General features: G+C 36.8%; 1 protein-coding gene across 3 annotated transcripts in view; it reads right to left on the bottom strand.

Annotated features, from left to right (window-relative positions):
- The window catches only part of PSMD1 (proteasome 26S subunit, non-ATPase 1), a 92,199-nt gene that overhangs the window by 14,116 nt on the left and 57,992 nt on the right, over positions 1-20,091 (bottom strand). For all 3 annotated transcript variants that reach the window (XM_040639157.1, XM_040639161.1, XM_040639149.1), the window contains exons 17-19: positions 11,378-11,492; positions 8,230-8,346; positions 1,843-1,945 (exon numbers count right to left, since the gene is read on the bottom strand). In XM_040639157.1, coding sequence (XP_040495091.1) covers positions 1,843-1,945; positions 8,230-8,346; positions 11,378-11,492 — 335 coding nt within the window. The remainder of the gene's footprint in view (positions 1-1,842; positions 1,946-8,229; positions 8,347-11,377; positions 11,493-20,091) is intronic.

Here is a 20,091-nt window from a genome sequence, read left to right on the forward strand (position 1 = left end):
TCTAGATTTTATTTGGAAAAAAATCAGGTATCCTTTAATTTGGTTTTTCCAACAGGGATGAGTTATATGCATTTATTGTCTGCTTGTGCTCTTCCTTACTTTAACCTCCACAGTCACCAGATGGTTACTACATTATTAGTATTATTATTTTTTAAAGATTTTATTTATTTATTCGACAGAGATAGAGACAGCCAGCGAGAGAGGGAACACAGGCAGGGGGAGTGGGAGAGGAAGAAGCAGGCTCATAGCGGAGGAGCCTGATGTGGGGCTCGATCCCACAACACCTGGATCACGCCCTGAGCCGAAGGCAGAAGCTTAACGACTGCGCCACCCAGGCGCCCCAAGGTTACTACATTATTGAGAATTTTGAACAAAATACTGAAAAGAGGTCCCAAGGAGCCTCTAGTCTAGTGGAGAAGACAAATAACTAGATAATTAAACTAGGGTATATAAGCATTATGAGATCAAAACCTGGGCACTACTGAGGCCATACAACTAAGCACGACACCTAACCCAGGGTGAAGGCTGGGTAGTGCAGAGGAGAGAGGAAGGCTGCTCAGAGAACATGATACTTATTTTAAGTTTTGAAGCTGAATTCCCTTTATTTCAATGAAACCCATTTTCTTCAGACTTAGAAACTAAACTAGCCTTTTGTTCTAACAGTCTGAGATCTAATACAAAACAAGAAAGAGTTTATCCTGTTGGTAGTGTTTACACAGTTCTGCAAACTTCAATCATAAACCTTAATCTTTGGCTCTTCTTCCTGAAGAGATCAAATCGAGTGAATTCTCATAAACTTCAACTTCACTCATTCCTTTGAAGTTGTCCTCGAGAGTCCCTCCACTAACACTAACTTCTGACAGCCAGGCTGCAGGACTGCACGTTTTTTCTAATGCAGTTGCAGCATAGTTTGTAGGAGGACAGGATACTGAAAAAGTGAAAAGGATTGAGAGAATAATTCTGCCTGTAATAGTGAACACGACAGCACAGAACTTTTATGTACTAAATAACACTAAAATAAGTAAGGCAAAAAACATAATAAATAAAAAGAGAAACGTGGAAAGAAACATCAAAGCTTGACTGGTCCACGACAATTCAAAGAGATACAAAAGGCAGTGAAGGGAGACGGGCTGAAAAGGGAAGGAAGAGAGGGAGAAAGAGGACTTCTCTAGTAAAGATGGTAGAATAAAGCTGAAACAGAGAAGTATCCTTCCCTAATTGTTAACAAATAATATAGCAGAAACCAGCAAAAAACTGTAGTAGTACTGAATGAACAACTAAAGGGTTGTAAGTAAAACTACAAACGTCAAAAACTGGCAGCTATATGGAAGAGTAAAATGTTACTCCTAAATCCTATTTAAAAACCAATTACCTAAAGTAGTCAATCTCACATGGCTACATACTGTATGATTCCAGCTGTATAATAATCTGGAAAGGGGAAAACTAGAGTTATAGACACAATAAAAAGATCAGTGGTTGCCAGAGGATTGTGGGGAAGGAGGGAGAGATGAAAAGGTGGCACACAGAGGATTTTTAGGGCAGTGAAACTACTGCCTATGATGTAATGGTGGATATATATTTATGGATTTGTCAAAATCCATAGAAAGTGAACCTGAATGTAACTAGGGACTGATAAAACCCAGCCAATTCAGTGTCAAGTTCTATGAACTATAGGCTCCACATTTTCTCCAGGGATAATTTATAATTTCCCCCCAGAAAATTTCCCCAATAATTCCTCAAATAATTTCCCCAACTTCTACTATGTCATATAGTTAGAGCAGACAGTTACTTCATCAGATTTAGTTTAGATAGATAAATACATCTGGAAGAGTTAACATTTACCTGCATCCAGTATGCCCTGCGCCAAAATAGCGCCAAACTTGGCCATGACATCATCATGTTTATCATTGATGACTTTGGAATACAGCTGTCTGAATTGATTCACCTGAAGGAACACACAAAAGAATTATAGTCATATCATATTAATTTGTGATGTCATTTCAGACCAGGGAATAGATTGTTCAAATTATAATGAAACTTGGGGTGCCTGAGTGGCTCAGTTGTTAAGTGTCTGCCTTTGGCTCAGGTCGTGATCCCAGGGTCCTGGGATTGAGCCCCGCATTGGGCTCCCTGCCAGCGGGAAGCCTGCTTCTCCCTCTCTCAGTTCCCCTACTTGTGTTTCCTCTCTTGCTATGTCTCTCTCTGTCAAACAAATAAAATTTCTAAAAAAAAAAAAAATTATAATGAAACTTGAACTCTGAAATTCACAACATTCAAAAAAAGAGAGATATAAACCAGATTTCAAGGCAGAAAAGTTCCATGTTTGAAATCATGGGTGTTATGACTTTTCTGGTGTGGGAGCAACCAGTTCTCTTTTCAATCCTCATTCCACAGCAGATGATTCAGACTCATGGGAACAATGCGATTTCGTATCGCACTACTGTTAGCAGACTTAAACAGTTCAAGCAAACACTGAGGTTTTCATTGTACTGTGAGTAACAGCTACTTTGCTTACCATCACCCTTACAGATCTCCTAGCAGGCATAATCCTTCAATTCTATCTTCAAGTAAACTACCCTTTACCGAAGATGTGTGAGGCATATTTTGGATTTAGTCAAGATTTTCATTATGCACACATATTAATTTTTTGAGAACATGTCATGATAATTAGTCTTGTCAAAAAAACACACCAAAATGGAATATGTGCTAACTCACTTAGGGTGGGATTACTGGTAATTTTTGTTTCTTTATTCTTTTCTGTATTCCTAAAACTAATATATATTACTTCTACAATTAGAAAATAAAATTTATAAAATACATATTATCAATATATTTATGAATGCTTTAAGACTGTTAGACAATAAGGGAACTATTTTATGCTTCCTCCATGTCTTAAAACACTTCTCTGTTTTCCCACCAGTGCTTTTCAAGGGGTAGACACCCAGGAAGATGTCTGCTTGTTCAAGAAGCACATGATCATGGAGCTTCCCAAATCTGCTCAAAGCAGAAAATATCAAATTTGAGTTTCCTAATATAATAACCTTACTTGCATGACATATTCTCTCAGAATCTCTTCCCCTCTTCACTGGCCTTGGTCTCGGAGGCCACGTTGTGCAGTGCAGGGTAATATAGAATCAGACGACCCTGGCTTATAAATATCTCTACTTCACTAAGCTGTTTAGGGAAGTTACTTAGCTTTTTTTTTGTTTTGGTCTCTTCATCCCTACAGGGATTGTACGACCTATCTTACACAGTTTATCTCTGCGACCTAATACTGCTAACAAAATGTGATGGGAAAAACAATGAACTCACTCACTCTGCCATTACCTAGCATGGAACCATTAATGAGCCGCTTACTTCTTAGGTCTTATGTTCTCTAACTATAAAACCAGCATGACTAGATCATCATAAACTTCCCTTCTAGTTTTAAAAATCCTAAAGTTTGATGCTTTTACTCTGGTTCAACAGGTCAAATTCCTTTGATTCTGAACTTATTTTACATGAACACTTACATTACCTTATATAGGATGGAAATTTTATGTGCTTAAAGGTTTATGAAATATGTCATGAACTTATAAAAAGTAACACTGGACAAAGCACTGTATGTACATTATGAGGAAGAATTTAAATATAAAATTGTGCCCAAACAATAGGAAATCAAACATTCAGTGGAACTAAAAGATGGATTAAAAAAAAATCAATACAAATATGTAATAGGATTATCCAATTAAATAGACTACTTCAAAGAGCTATTTCTTGTTTATCACTTAAAAATTCTTTTCTTCACATTTTATTACTTATGGAACAGTATTTTCTCATGTTTATGATTCTTCGTAAAGAATTCTTATTTTAGTAGGTTAGGACAGTATCTTAAATTTGAAGGCAAGTTTGAGATCATGTACTCACTGTACTTACAGATGGGAAACTGAAGTAAGATAGGTGAAATGACTGTGATCAAACAACTAACTGCAATCATGGTGAGGATCATGATTTGCTGGTTCAATTTCACTGTTATGAACACTATGGTACCCCCATATAAAGTACAATTTGTGGGAGAAAAACATTTATTTCCCATTTTATATTATGATAGTCTCACAGAAAAGGCAATTCAATTCTAGGCAATCCTGTGATCAGTTCTGACTTTTTTCCTTTGCTCTCATCTTATTTCCAGCTGACTTGCTATCATCTCAAACTCAACATGCCTAAAATGAAAATTATCTTTATTCTTCTTTTAAGATATTGTCAATGTTATCATGATTTCCCCATTATCAATATACCAAATGATGTTTTTAGCTCCCTTCTCAGTTTTATGAGTATTATTTTGTTTATGGTAGTGGCTTGTAGCCCTTTCTTTATATTATCACTGACACTGTGATAATACAGTCCAAGTTCCTACCTTAAGGCAATAGTATGGTAATATAGATTACCATTTATAAATGTGTTATGCTATAAACTATCACCTTATAATACAAAATTTCATTCTTATCATTTCATCTTATAGAAATTCAAAGATTTCAGGGGCGCCTGGGTGGCTCAGTCGTTAAGCGTCTGCCTTCGGCTCAGGGCGTGATCCCGGCGTTCTGGGATCAAGCCTCACATCAGGCTCCTCCACTGGGAGCCTGCTTCTTCCTCTCCCACTCCCCCTGCTTGTGTTCCCTCTCTCGCTGGCTCTCTCTCTCTGTCAAATAAGTACAATCTTTAAAAAAAAAAAAAAAATTTGAAGATTTCTCCATAGAAATACTTCTAGGTCACCATGATGGGTTACAAAAGCCTGATCTACTCAAATTGTGATTTTAGAACTGCAAAAGCTTATCAAGCTTGGCCAAACATGATCCTACTGCCAAAAGAGTACCTGTCAGTTGTGGTTACTTACCCACAGCAGGTAACCTTAGGGCAGATGATATTAGGCAAGGAGGAGCACCAGAGATTTTATTTTTACACTGTAATATTTTCCTCCGATTCTATACATGTTAGTTATGTACATGTGCAAAAACGCTAAAGGTGGACTTCATTTAACAAGGAAAACAAAAGATAGATCCTTCATAAAGAGTAGAGCTGGGTTCTTGAGTGAAAATAGTTCCAAGGACCTATAAAAAGTACATTATTCTAGTTCAATGGTTTTGAATCTCTGGTCTAAGGGCTTTCTAAACTTTGTTTGTAATCACCCAGGAGTATATAACATGTTTCTGGGTCTACATTGTTGAGAATGAGTGAGCAAAAAAAAACTGGCAGAAGAAAAAAGCAAAGATGCACTGGAATTACGTAAACCGAGACCACAGTGTATAGAACTAAGCATAACACAGCATTCTGCAAAAAGATGTGATATATATCATGCTTACATAAAATACTTCCTTTGGAACTTTCCATTGTGTATTTCACAAACTATCTGACAAATGTCCCTTCTGGATTCCTCTGAGGAGTGGTTACAGTCTTGATGAAATCAGCACTTCATCTCCATTTTACTTCCAATTGATTTTGTGCACCAGTTTTCAACCTTGTGATTAGAACTCTGTAGTCTTGAGAATTTACTTCTCTTTAAACTTTTTTTTTAAGATTTTATTTATTTATTTGAAAGAGAGAGAGAGAGGGAGAGTGCGTGTGTGCATGGAGGGGCAGAGGAGGAGGGAGAGGGAGAGAGAATCTGAAGCCAACTCCGTGCTGAGCACAGAGCCCAAAGTGGGGCTCGATCCCATGACTACGAGATCAGGACCTGAGCCAAAACCAAGAGTCAGACGCTTAACAGACTGACCACCCAGGCACCCCTCTTCAAGCTTTTTAACAGCTTTTTCTTTTCAGCAAAATGTCACATACCATTCCAAAAGAATATCAAGTTGTCTTGTTAGCAATTATCAGATAAAAGAGAGATGATACAAACGACAGTCCAGAGAAGTCTTTATTGCATGCTTAATAGCAGAAAACAGTGAAATAGAACTTGAACTTTAAGAATTCATGAGCTGAGTTAACAATTTCCCTCTAAGGAATAGTGTTTCCTGAAAAAATACTAGAGCTTTACATCGGCATACACAGCTTTGCTTTCATAGTCGGTAGGGTACACATTTAACTTTCCCCACAGAGTTTACATTAATGGCAACAGCTAGTAGCTCTAACTGCATTTCAACATTCTTAATTAATAGTCAAGATTCTGATACAACCTGAAGATGGAAGTGCTCCCCATGTATTCACATCGGCTAAGATTTGGTTCAATGGCATTTTACTGAATGATTAAAAAATACTAATTATTTAAATTCTGTATTTTTTCACTTTTTCTAAATGTGAAAAAGTTTTATTTATTAGGATAAACAGTTGAATGCTTTTTCAAACTACACAGCCTACCCTACTCCACCCCCACTCCAGAGGACCCTGCCAGTGTTGGTGGAGAGTTTATGGTTGAAAAATCAACAAAATCCTACAGCAGAGGATGAAAAGATAGTAAAACATTTGTCTTGTTCACAAGACAAATAACATGAAAGCAACATGTGAGGCCAAAGTGAGTAAGTATCTATACATTACTGTTAGGGGAGGTGCAGTCCATGGCCTAAACTACTTCTTCAACAACATTACTCAATTGGATAACCCCCAGCTGATAAAGCTCTGAAGATCAAAAGCAGAAATAAAAGATGCAAAAGCTATTCATATTGTAACTGCTATATTTAAAAACAAAAGCCAAAAAAAAAAGTGGACTCTTTGAAAAGATGTTTATGTTTTAGAAGATATAATATATGCAGTAATATATTATTAAAACAGAATGAGAAGTTGGGATTCTCGTGTTGCAATAATCCAATTTTTGGAAGTCTTACAAATGATTCTGACAGAGAGAGAGCAGCACTGGATAAATGAAATAAAAACAACAGCAACTGCTTAGAAATGGGAATCTATTAAACAAAGTTCTATAAAATGAGAATGAATAATCAATGAGTTCTGGAAACTTTTCTCTTCTCTACCCTCCCTCACCCCATCAATCTACTTTGCTGAAAATGAGGATGTTGAGGCAGAAGGCAGTACACCAATGGTTTTTCCAGTTGTCAATTTTTCGACTGTTTCTCAAATAGAAGCAAAATTAATATGGAATTAAATGCCCTAATTTCAAGTTAAGAATAAGAAGTTCTAAAATTATTGCATAAGCTATACATACCTGTTTAATATATCAAAAGTGAATTTTTAGTACACGTGCATAAGATCTGTGCATTTTTCTCAACAAAATGAGAAATTCTGGCTGAGGTGCCAAGACACATTAGATATCATAATCTAACATGATGTCTGGGAGATTGTCACGAGGAAATTTTAAAATAAATGTCTCAGATCTGTGCTGGGGGCCATCCACAGGGTATCTATGAGAAGTGGACTGCAGGAGGATGTGTGAGGAGGATTTCTGTGGGAAAAGCTGAGCTGTGGGTCTTTGACCCTCACTCCAAGCCTAAAGATAGGCTTCAGAGGGACCACGTGAAGAGCTTAATAAGATCAGTGGTCACTGTGGACGGACATCTGACACGAAAAGTTAAGAGGCATTAGCTATCCACGGAGGTACTAGCAAAGAGGGTGAGGGAGATGGAGAAGAAGAGGGAGAAGACAAAGAGGAGGAAGGAGAGGTTAAATTTGTGTAGCAAAGCTACACTGAGAATCATATACTACACTCCTAGCTACAAGGTCAAAATATGCAGGACTGGTTCTGTGAACGGATGTGGGTCAGGAAGGAAAAAAGGCCGTCCTGAAGCCATGTGAAACCCTGCCCAAAAGATCTCTGTTAGGGGAGGTGCAGTTAGGGGGGCAGTGACATTCTAACAGAGAATCTAGATATACTCATTTCTAAACTGAGATTGCATATAGCATATAAAATGAATGTAGGACTTTTTATTACCTCCAAAAGATCAATCAAAAAGTCATGGACTGCCTGAGTTTGCATCCTGTATCAGAGGAACAAGTTATCCTACTAAACACATTTTAAAAGGACAGTAGGAGGCAAAAATTAAAGTTCCTTTTTATGATTTCATCAACCTACAAGTGCTAATTTTTCAAGTACGGCTAAGTAGTTTAATTAACAAAGTGACTATAAATCTGTAAAAAACGCATTTAAAGAGTATTATATAATTAAAGGTATTTCTTACCCACCTTTTTTACCTCCTTTGAGTTTAGTGTCCACTAGATTTGAGGTAAAAATGTCTTTAAAAGAAGATAAGTACTAAAGAAAAACCTGAACTAGCTCTCTTCTGGAGAATTTTTTTGTTTGCTCACCTTTGGACAAGTGATTTCAGTCTGCTGGATCATGATGAGAGCCGAAGCTATCAGAGCTCCTTGCCTCACATAGTTCACAGGGTCATTTGTCATCGGTTCTAACAAATTAATTGCTTCCTGAAAGCATTAAAAACAACTTTAAATTAAGCTGGTATTTCACCTAACATTGTAGTGAGTTAGACTACTTGCAACTGAGTATGCTTTAAGTTTCAATATAATTGATGGCAAGTGAGAAGGAAGCTTGTAGAATGCGTGCTCCTGTCTTGAGGTCAAAGTCGTCAGAAAGAAGGTAATAGAAAATGAGATTAACGTGTGATAAACACCTATTATTTACCAGGCAAAACAGTATTTTATATATGTTATCCCATATAATTCTATTAATCCTAAAACAAAAACAAAAATAACAACAACATAAAATAATCTTTATAAACAAAGAAACCGGGGTTAAGAAATTCGCCGAAAGTCAAACAAGTAGAGCACTCAGGCCAGTCTGACCCCAAAACCTGGATTAAGTATCCAATTTCGTTCAAATGCTAGGGTAAGGTAATGACTTTGATGATCTTATAAGACCTAACATAAAAAATTAAATCGATGTTTAATAGGATTTCCCCAGTATCATATTCATCAGAATAATCAGTTCTATGAAAAAAGGATTCCCGGGGGAAGTAAGCTGGTAGTTCCTGAGCACTACATAACACCTCCTCCTGCAGCTTATCAAATACCCTACGGATATCATACCAAAACATCCAGAGCCTTATTAAAGAAATCACTCGAACTTTGCTTATCCCAGCATTTGTTCACGGTATTTGACCAAGAACTCTTTCACCCTTAACACCCTTTCACTGTTAACAACGTGCAGGAACTCTGTTAAGTGCCACTTTATAACATTCCTTATAAGGTCTTGGTAGGTATAAATCCAGAGGAACAAAGCAATGGGTTTACAAAATTATCAAATTTATTTCTTAATACAGTATGCCATTCCTTAAATATCCTTTGTTTCAAGGCCAAGGAAAGAAAGAAAAAGTTGAATTCTTTTTTTTTTTTAAGAAAACTTCAGATTTCTTTACATGTGGATTCATTTATTTTAAAAATCAGAGCTGTTAACAGATAATATACATACCAGATAAACGCATTCTTTCTCTCCATTTCACTGAAAAACATGGTGACATCGTGCAGAGTTTTTCAAACACTACTCATAGTATTGTCAATACCATTTATGAGGTAGTCATGACAAAAATATAACCAAATTTCCAACTTATAAGTTAAAAGACACTAACTTGGTCTTTGAGGTATGTGATATAACCTCAAAGATGTATTTTAGGATAAAAAAGTTTTTCAGTTTTTAAGAAATAAAAATAAAGCACCAAACCTTGGTCAGATAGGTATTATTATACAGACCACACAAACTATTTAGAAATAAAGCAGACTTGCTTAGTATGAGTAATAAAAATTTTTCATGGAATTAACTTGTCAGATGCTGTGTCTCAAAAAACATTTGCTCCTAGATATCATATTAAGTTTATAATAATCTGGAAAGAAAAAAAATCTAATATACATTTAACTTATGAGGCTTGACATAAATGTCTACTGAAGACCTGAGGGGGAAAATACTTCATAAAACATCCAACTATAATTTTCCTTTGTTTATGGAACAGATGTGTTCCAGAAAAAAAATGAAGGCCAATTTCTATAAACTGTATTTTATAAACCCAATGATATTTCTATAATAAAACTGGAGATACATTCTCATGTAAGAAATTCTCCCCCAAAAGAAAACACTTTAAAGACAAATCTCTGTGAGGACAGAGACTATGCTCAACTTGTTCACCATCATATCCTTAAAGGATCTTCCCCTCTGTCACTGATTTGACAAATATTTACTGAATGCCTACTATGTGCCAGGTCTGACTTTAGGTTCTAGCAGTGAACATTTTGTTCTTAGGGACCTTACATTTCAGGGCAGAGGAGACAGATAATAAATAAATAGGTGTAAAAATATGTCAGGTGGTGATAAGTCCTATGAAGAAAAAATAAAGCAGGGTAAGGAGATGAATGAGAATACTGGAAGGGGACGTCTCTCTATAAAAATTTTTATGCAATTTTTATCACATATTGAAAATGCCCATTTTAATTCCTAGCTTCAGTAATGTTTTATGTAACTAGAAAAAGTTATTTGTATCCAATACTAATACTCTTTATTAGAGAAAAAGTGGAGCAAATTAAAATTTAATTCCTGGATTCAATCAATCTGGACTCAATCAACTGTTTTATTTTATTGTGGACAAAAGAGGATTAAAAAAAATGACTCCTCCTCTAATGTAAAGACATTGGGAGCATAATCTAGCTATATTCTTGTTCTTTATGTTTTCATTCTCATCATGTTTGTGTTCTCTCTCTCTCACACACACACACACCCCCTTATGCATGCACGGACTCCATTAAAAGAAAAGTTCATGTTTTGGGGGTGGTTAAGGTGTGTGTGTTTGTGCTTCGAAAGGCAAAAATGTGATGATTGTGTCATTGCTGTGAATAAAGAACACTTGTTTAAGCAACAGGGCATTTCTTTATGAATCTCATGATGAACTATATTTTACAGTCATCTGCTTGCCTAACTCAACTCTTTATATTGTCACTTTTGAGGATTTAACAAATATCACGTTACCTATTACATTTGTGAGGAGAATCAGGAAAATAGCAGTTAAGTGATTTGCTTAAAACAAAAACAAAAAAAAAGAATCAAAGTTAGCTTCTTTTGGTGGTCTCATACAAGAACCTTGATTTCCACAATACTAATCATGCTAATTAAACATATGAATTACCATGTAAAGTGACCAGAGTAATTCTTTTAAGAAAAAGAATATTTTATCTTTTTCTTTTCTTTTTTTTTTTTTTAAGAAATCAATGTTTTCAAAAAGAAATTCAACAGCATTGTTTGGTCACCCACGCAGTGTGGTGGTTTGTTCTTAACTGGCTTTGAGCAACCCAGCATGGTAAAGAGAGGAAGGAAGTTCTGGGAAGCTCTGTGAGACAAGTTAACTCTTATAGATCACACCACACTTGTCTTTTTACGGTGGTTGTACAGACGTTTCTGTGAGGGAAAACAGCCCGGTGCCAGGAAAGAACTGACCCCACCAGCTTTGGGCTTTACCTTGTTTCCTGTACCAGCACAGCAGATGCCCAGGGCCATAGCAGCTCCATAACGCACGTGAGGATTGTAACTCTCTGACAACAATGAAACAACGCTGGGGCACTGTTCAGGGGTCCTGATAAGAAACAGAGGAAGTGAAGACAGTGCTATAGGTGAAATATTTTAAAGCAAGATGGAAGAATTTTAATCATTTTTTTTTAAACTTATGAGAAACAACAGTTATATTTCGCACGGAAGTTGGAGAATTAAAAATTGCCCACGGGGGCGCCTGGGTGGCTCAGTCGTTGAGCGTCTGCCTTTGGCTCAGGGCATGATCCTGGCGTTCTGGGATTGAGCCCCACATCAGGCTTCTCCTCTGGGAGCCTGCTTCTTCCTCTCCCACTCCCCCTGCTTGTGTTCCCTCTCTCGCTGGCTGTCTCTGTCAAATAAATACATAAAAAAAAAATTGCCCACGGAATTCTAATTATTGATATTAAAAATCTATCTTCAGTATTCAGAGAGTATACACAAAGAAAGCAGAACTTATCAGTGATTCCTCAACCATAACTCCGTATTAGAGCCTTACAGTCATTCCTTTGTGTCTCCTCCATAGTGGGTAATAACCATGAGGGTGCGGGGGGCACACAATGCTCTACATCAATTCTTATCTTTCTTGCTTATTTCGTGTTTTGTATCAGAAGACTAAAGCTGTTAAAGGGACTCTGGGATGTTTCCAAAGCTGCACAGAAGATCTGAATCGCCCAGTATAACTCTGATTGAATATCAAATTGGTAAATATGCCTTGATAATGAAAAAATTCTGGTTTTTTTTTTCCTTTAGCAATTATTGTTGTGTTGAAAGGACAGAAAACTGTTCTTTAAAAAAAAAAAGATTTTATTTATTTATTTGAGACAAAGAAAGGGAGAGCAAGTGTGAGGAGGAACAGAGTGTGGGGAGGAGCAGAGCTGAGCAGAGTCCGACATGGAGCTTGATCCCATAACCTGGACCAAAATCAAGAGTTGGATGCTCAACCGACTGAGCCACCCAGGTGCCCTAGAAATCGTTCTTTTCTCAACCTCTTCATATTTCAGCAAGGAAAAAAAAACAGGACGGCCCTGAGTAATGAAATACCTGACCTCATCTTTATAGTGGTTAGTCTTTAGGGGCAGCAGGATGGGGGTAGTAACTAGAAGAGAATGTAGGGGAGTATCTGGGCAGCTGATAATGATCTCAAACTGGGTGCTGGTTACAGTGTGTGTTCAGTTGTAAAAATTCATCAAGCTGTAGGCTAATTATGTGCATGTTTTTGGATGTATATTACACTTCAATAAAAACTTAAAAAGGCTATCCATATAACTACATTCAATAAAGGTTTTTTTTAAAAAAAAAATTTAAACATTACTTTGTTGTGAATAAAAGCAGTTACTACCTACAGACCAATTCAAATCCATAACTCTCTGTTGGAATTGTCCTCCAGTCTCAAATTCGAGTAAGTGGTAAATTCAGATTTCAAATGGAGTAGAGCCAAATTTGTGAAAACTATCCAGAAAAGTGAAATTTTGCTACAAGAGAAACAAAGTCTATCACTCTTTCTTGAAAATGTTCCCAGTTTGACTAAGCTTCCTAGTAGGAATAATCTGTAAATAATACTAACAGCAACAATATGGAGAAAAAGCTTGGTATTGTGAAAGACGCGATGTACTAGGAAACAGAGGATCTGGGTTCTAGTTCTAGTTTTGCTAATTTCTTGGCATGTGACATTAAGGCAAGTGACTTTCTTTTATTTTTGTAATTAGAGATGGCTTTTCTTTTGCTGGAATAATATAAAAAACAAAATGAGGGGCGCCTGGGTGGCATAGCGGTTAGGCGTCTGCCTTCAGCTCCGGGCGTGATCCCGGCGTTATGGGATCGAGCCCCACATCGGGCTCCTCCGCTATGAGCCTGCTTCTTCCTCTCCCACTCCCCCTGCTTGTGTTCCCTCTTTCGCTGGCTGTCTCTATCTCTGTCAAATAAATAAATAAAATCTTAAAAAAAAAAAAAAAACCAAAAAAACCCCAAAATGAGTAAATAACTGAAGATACAGTAATAATATATATATACCTTCAGTTAATGCATACTGACATAAACAATACATTATATAAGAGGAAGCCATGAAGTCAAAAACGCACGTTCCAGTTCCTGTCTTGCCTCTAAATAGCTGGGATAATTTAGACAAAGGTCAATGAACCAAACCCTCTGGGATCCCTTTCTATGTACAAAAAATGAAGGAATGGGACTAGAAGTTCCATAATGTCTTTCCTACTTTATAATTCTATGGCTTTTTCTTTTTAAAAAGATTTTATTTATTTATTTGTCAGAGAGAGAGGCAGAGAGCACAAGCAGGGGGAATGGCAGGTAGAGGGAGAAGCAGGCTCCCCACTGAGCAAGAAACCCACTGCTGGGATCATGACCTGAGCTGAAGGCAGACGTTTAACTGAGCCACCCAGATGTCCCCAGTTCTATGACTTTTAAAAATGAACCAACCAGGGCGCCTGGGTGGCTCAGTCAGTTAGGCATCCCACTGTTGATTTTGGCTCAGGTGATGATCTCAGGGTTGTGAGATCAAACCATGTATCAGGCTCTATGCTCAGCAAGAGGTCTGCTTGAGATTGTCTTCCTCTCCCTCTCCTGATTCCCCTGCTCATGAACACTCTCAAGTAAGTAAATAAAATCTTAAAAAAAAAAAAAAAAAAAAAGAACTAACCATCAAAGGTTTTAAATCAATGTTCATTGTTACAGGACATTTCTTTGATGAGAAATATTCCTATGGAATTTAAAGTGATATTACATCAAAGAGGCTGCTGAAGAATCATTCTGCAACTTGTAGTTGACAGTACCATCATTTAACTTTTATTTTGTGCTCCTGTTAGGCAAAGAACTTAAAGCTCTGTCCATAACACTTGATACTCAAATCCTCTGACAAACTCAAGCATTTTGTCACCAAGTTAATTACAAATAACACCAACTCAAGAGTGCACACATATCCCAAGGGCCAAGGCTGTGTTTTCTATATTTTTTATTTTCCATAAATTATTAGCAGCACGGTGCTAGATACTAAAGATAAAATAACTTTTATTATTCAGTAAATGACAAAGGGAGCCAAACTAAATTTACATTTAGAGACTTAACCAATAAGTATTTTCTACTAGGTTCAGGGTCTAAAGGTAAACCTCTGGGTGGAGGGGAATCAAGCCCTTCCCTGTTCCCCTGCCCCCTTAAGTTTACAATTTAGCTTACATAATAAAAAAAAGGGGGGGGGAGTTAACAAGTACCTGTGTTGCTTCATAAGGGCTAACTGAGTGTCTTTTAATTTTATGTGCTTTGAAGTTCTCAGTAGGGAGATCACATAGGTAAGGACTGAAACACCTCCAAAATAGGTACTTAATTCTAATTTGTTGTTTCAATAAAATTTCTTGGCTTGTAGCTAACAGTCAACTTGCCAACTTTTCTATCTGTACAAACCTTCCACAGAGCAGGAACTGTGCAAGGGTATATGCACAAATCAGTGCCATATCATCTGACCGTAAACTGCAAATATGAACTCCTTTCTTTCAACACACTGGCTATTAACTACTGTTTCTTTACTAAATATTCTGTATAACCTCAACATTAAATCCTGTTATAAATCAGATGCTTTCATCTGATGTCTTTTTTCTAATCTATCTTCACTAGAAAAGGAAAAATACAGCAATATATGTATATAGGCAGAAACACTGACCTAGGCACATGGGGTCCATCAAAGAGGGAATTTGGTGAGGCCATAAACCAGAGGGTAGTCCCCTTGGTAGAACTGTGAATTTATGATTCTCACTAGGTAAATGCCATAGGATTAACACATGATAAAGGAATTAAGAATACACCCTCTGCTGAGCTTCCTTGCATTCCCTATCAAAAGACTAAATCAGAGTAGTATCCTGAATTTCCAAGTACCTACTGAATGTCTTCAAATATAACCACAAACACCTCAATCAACATACAGCAGTCCACACAGAAAGAGGAATAAGGGGCACCCCTCCCCTACACTACTTCTCCCACCATGACAGTTCATTTACATACCCAGGAAATTCACATCTTTTTTAATCATTCTTTTCCCTCATCCCCCACATCTTATCTGCCACCAAATCAAGTGAAACCCTTAAATTTTATTTATTCCCATTGCCTGTTTTAGGCCCCAATCAACTGTCACTGGAAATAATAGTGACTCCTTAATTAATTGCTCTGCCTTCTTCTCCTCTTGCCTTCATTTTGCTGTGGCTTGGAATCAGAAAGACTTGAATTCCAATTCCAGTGCAGTCATTTAATAACAGAGTGGCAATCACTAAATCTCTCTGAGACTTAACTGCATTATCCATAAAATGGTATCTGTTCCACCTTATTCATGCTGGAGAAAGTTGGTAGTATGGTAGAGTAGAATACTATACTACAATCACTGAAATCTAAATGCATTACCAGAAATTGCCTTTGGATCAAAACCAGGAATCTGGCCACCCTAGCTGTAGTTTGGGTTCTTATTTGTACAAAAAGGGGAGGTAACTCATGTCCAAACATTCATTCAAAATAATATAAAGTGAATTGGATACTGAACCTAGAAAGCTGGTTGTATTCAGAGTCCTGACTTCCAGATCTCCTCACCAGCTTTTTAAGCAGCTAAGGGCACACAGAACATTTACCCACTTGTCCCTCAGCTGCAGCAAGGGCAGGACATTCCAGGGAAAACTGACACCAAAGAGCTTATTCTAAATGTATCTTAAAACTTCATTTATTTTATGACGCTCACTTGCTAAAAAAGTATTATACTTAGAATAGGATATTAACAGTTTCATGAGGTTCAGAGAAAATTTTGCCAGTGAATATAAATACTGGGAGCTTAATGTAGAGCTTTACCTAGTTGATTACCATAAAGACTAAAATAGGTTGAGGGCTATAAACTCAAAGAACATAAAAAAAATTCTTGTTAAGTTTCTCAGTCTGTAACAGTTCCAACGCGGACACATTCTTCAGTAAAGTGTTAGGACAAGAAATGATACATTCTTTATTAAATTAGCTTAGACATTCAGTCCCTTCAAGAGTAAAATAAAACCAGAATATTCTATGTTTATTTTAATTTTTAGCAAGTAGCTCTAAAAGGACAAAAGAATCCTTCTAAGCAATGACTGGAATGTAAATACTTGCTGAAAGCAAAACTTCGGCACATTAATCTTTGTCTGAGCATATAACACACATAAAATGTATGCATAAATATAAAAACTTTAAAGTCACAGTTAATAAATGAATAAATGGTAAAACAAATATCACCATCACTTTGAGGCTTGGAATGAATTAATGGACCTCAGCATAATTTAATCAATGACCGCTAACATCATAAAAATAGAAACAAATCGACCTAATGTACATTGCCAGCCCTGCCCCTCCAAAAAAGAGACAGAGAAAGAGAGAGAGAAATTGAACCTCAATGCGACCAAGCCTCAAGATCCAACTGTCAATTTACAGGAAATACATAAGACCAAAAAAATTTTTTTTATTACACATAGGATGCAGGATGCAATTAGCAAAATCCATATTGTGCAATCTTGACAGTTATAATAACCTGGTTTCTTCAACAAATAAACTGCAAGGTAGAAACAAAAAGAGAGAGGGGAGGAAAGGCAACAGATGGTGAGAGATTAAAAGAAAATACACAAAATCTTTAATAATAGTCCACAGGCTTTCTTTCACTTATTTTAGATAATTCTAACACTACTTGAATCTTAGCTTTTCTACAAACGTTTATCGCTTAGATAACATCACAAAATAATTCCTGTTGTTTGACATAATCCCCTTAGATCAGCATTTATAACAAAGTATTTAAATGACTAATCCCCGATTAGCAATAAAAACTCATCTGTGTCTTCATAAACATATTTATTTATTTTTTAAATAGATTTGATTGATTGATGGGGGGGCATGTGTGAACAAGGGGAGAGGCAGGAGAGGGACACGTAGACTCCCCGCTGTGCGCGAGCCGGGTGTGGGGCTCAACCCCCCATGACCCCAGACCATGAGTGGAGCCAAAGCCAAGAGTTGGACACTCAACCTACTGAGCCACCCAGGCGCCCCTCCATGAACATATTTAGAAAAACAAATGTCTAGAAATTATCAAGTCACAGGAAAATAGTGGATTTTGTTTTATTGAGTGGGGGAAGTAGAGAGCAAGGAATTCAATAGTTTGGAAACCACTGTATTAGCATAAAATGTGTTATGTATGACAGCTTTTTCATTTATATTTTGTTATGTTAAATTTAAAAGTATATTTACTCGGACAGTTATAAATGTGCTAGCTGCATTTGTTTATAACTATGGAGCTACATGTGGTGGGAACTGTAGCAACTTTTCTTGTTCTCCTTCTTTATTTTTTGGCTAGTTTATAAAAATAAAAAAGAGAATATCATTAGGTTAAAAAATGGGGAGGGGGTGCCTGGGTGGCTCAGTTGGTTAAGCATCTGCCTTCGGCTCAGGTCATGTTCCCAGGGTCCTGGGATACAGCCCCACCCCCACCCCGCCCCTTTGGGCTCCCTGCTCAGCAGGGAGCTTGCTTCTCCCTCTCCCTCTGCAGCTCCCTCCTGCTTATGCGTGCTCTATCAAATGGATAAATAAAATCTTAAAAAAAAAAAAAAAAGCAGGCAGAGATGTATTTTTTGAATTTTATTTTCATTACAATATAAAAGAAATGCATCAAATATTCATTATCAGGAAAATAACTGAGAAAGAAGAAAGCAGTTTTGTTTCCCCAGCATACTTTTATCCCATAATCTCTGTATTCCAAGCTGCTGCTATTTGTGGATTTTCACTTTATCAGTTAAGATATATCTACAACGTGTGAAGTATCATAAAAAATAAAATTACACAGATCCTGCCCTAAATCGTACAAATTTAGTCTTATCTTTAATATATATATACGTTTAAATCATTTTAGTAGATTTCAGATAATTAAAAATAGCTATAGTTTTAGATAAGCTTTTGCTTTATTTCCAGATTGTTTCTTTCAGGTGCTACGAAAATAGGGCAAAAATATCTCAAAAGATGAGAAGAAAGTAGATTGGTAAGATTTATACAAAGAATTCTACTTCACCACAGTAAGAAAATGGCTCTTAAAAATATCAAATTGCATTCCTGGACCTAGAGAAATCTGTAATATTCAAGCATAATATTCAAAAAGTTATAGTCTTATTAGCACATTCCCACCATCCCTTAAAATAAGCAAACCAAGGAAAGTCTTACAGTATGAGTGAGATGCTATATACTTGTAGATTAATAAACTATTATTTTATAAATATGATTTTATAAAAATGAACATAAATATACTTCAATTCTCAGAAAGTTTAATTCATTTCTGGTATTTAAATAAGTGTCCTGATGATAAAAGTCTACTTCTAATAGTGATTACAGTGATTACTGAAGACTTGTAGAGCTGAGCAAATCTACATCAAATATTTGGGTTTTTTATGATCATCAACTATAATTCTAGATATAAGAATTCTTCTGATTAAAGGACACTGTCATTTTCATGACATCAAGTTGTTCTATAGAGTTTCACTGATATTTAAAAAAATATCTTATTCTTTTGTTCTTGACAAAAGTGGATACGGTCATAAGCAGCTCTCTCTGGCAGTAACAACCTGGCAAAAACCATCAGAATGAACTTTTATAGAACTCTGCAATCTAGTCAAAAACTTACAACAACCAGGGGTCAGCTTAATGAAGCACTGTTGTAAGAGAGTGCTGTGATATTGTAAACTGCCCATCTACCACCTGTACTCCCGGGACTGGTGGTGTCAGTGGAGCGGGCAGCCTGTGTCAAAGTACAGGTGTTAATGAGACGGAGCAAGACAGACTTTATTCTCACGGAATTGAGAATAAATTGTTTCAACCTGTCTGGTGGCTCCTTGAAGCACCAGTGCAACAGCCTGCCTCTGTTTCACCAAACTTAGAGTACTCCTGGGCCTGGAGCAACTTGCAAGGTCACATTTGTTGAAAACACGTAAAGGCAAAAGTACCGGCCATGGGAGCCAAGGGCAAGGGTTAATAGACAAGCTAGGCAATAACAGATGGAGAAGCCTGGAAAGAAAGAGGCTGGGAAAAGAGATATGTGGGGTTAATAAAGGCTTTAAAAGTTGCCGCATATACCGGGGGAATTGAGAATACCATGTGTATACTCAGGGTTAGACACACGCTTGGGAAAGGCCTAAGAAGACTCTAAACTTTCACTTCAGGCTCTGCACAAGCAGGAAGCAAAAGCTAAGGCAGAGTAACTGGGCTAAATAAATAAGAGCTAGAGTGTCCCAACACAGAGCCAATTTGCAAAGACGGGGAGTCTTTTTCCTTTTCCCTTTTTTTCCTTCTCTCGGCTCCAGGCATTTAAGGAACTCTGTCAAAAAACACTAGCTGACCACTAGGCTAATGTAACACAGACTTCAGTGGCCATTCATGAGAAAGACTTTAAGAAACTAACTTTTAAAAAAGTCACCAAACAATCCACAATAAACAGCAATAACAAACCCCTGGGGGGGGAGAATCTGATTTCCTTTGTTGCCACACTATAATATTAAAAACATCCAGTTTTCTTATTTCTTTCTTTCTTTTTTTTTTTTTTTTAAGATTTTATTTATTTATTTTTCAGAGAGAGAGTAAAAGTAGGCTCCCTGCTGAGTAAGGACCCC

Source organism: Ursus maritimus, unplaced genomic scaffold, assembly GCF_017311325.1.
Source record: "Ursus maritimus isolate PB19 unplaced genomic scaffold, ASM1731132v1 scaffold_1, whole genome shotgun sequence".
NCBI lineage: Eukaryota > Metazoa > Chordata > Mammalia > Carnivora > Ursidae > Ursus > Ursus maritimus.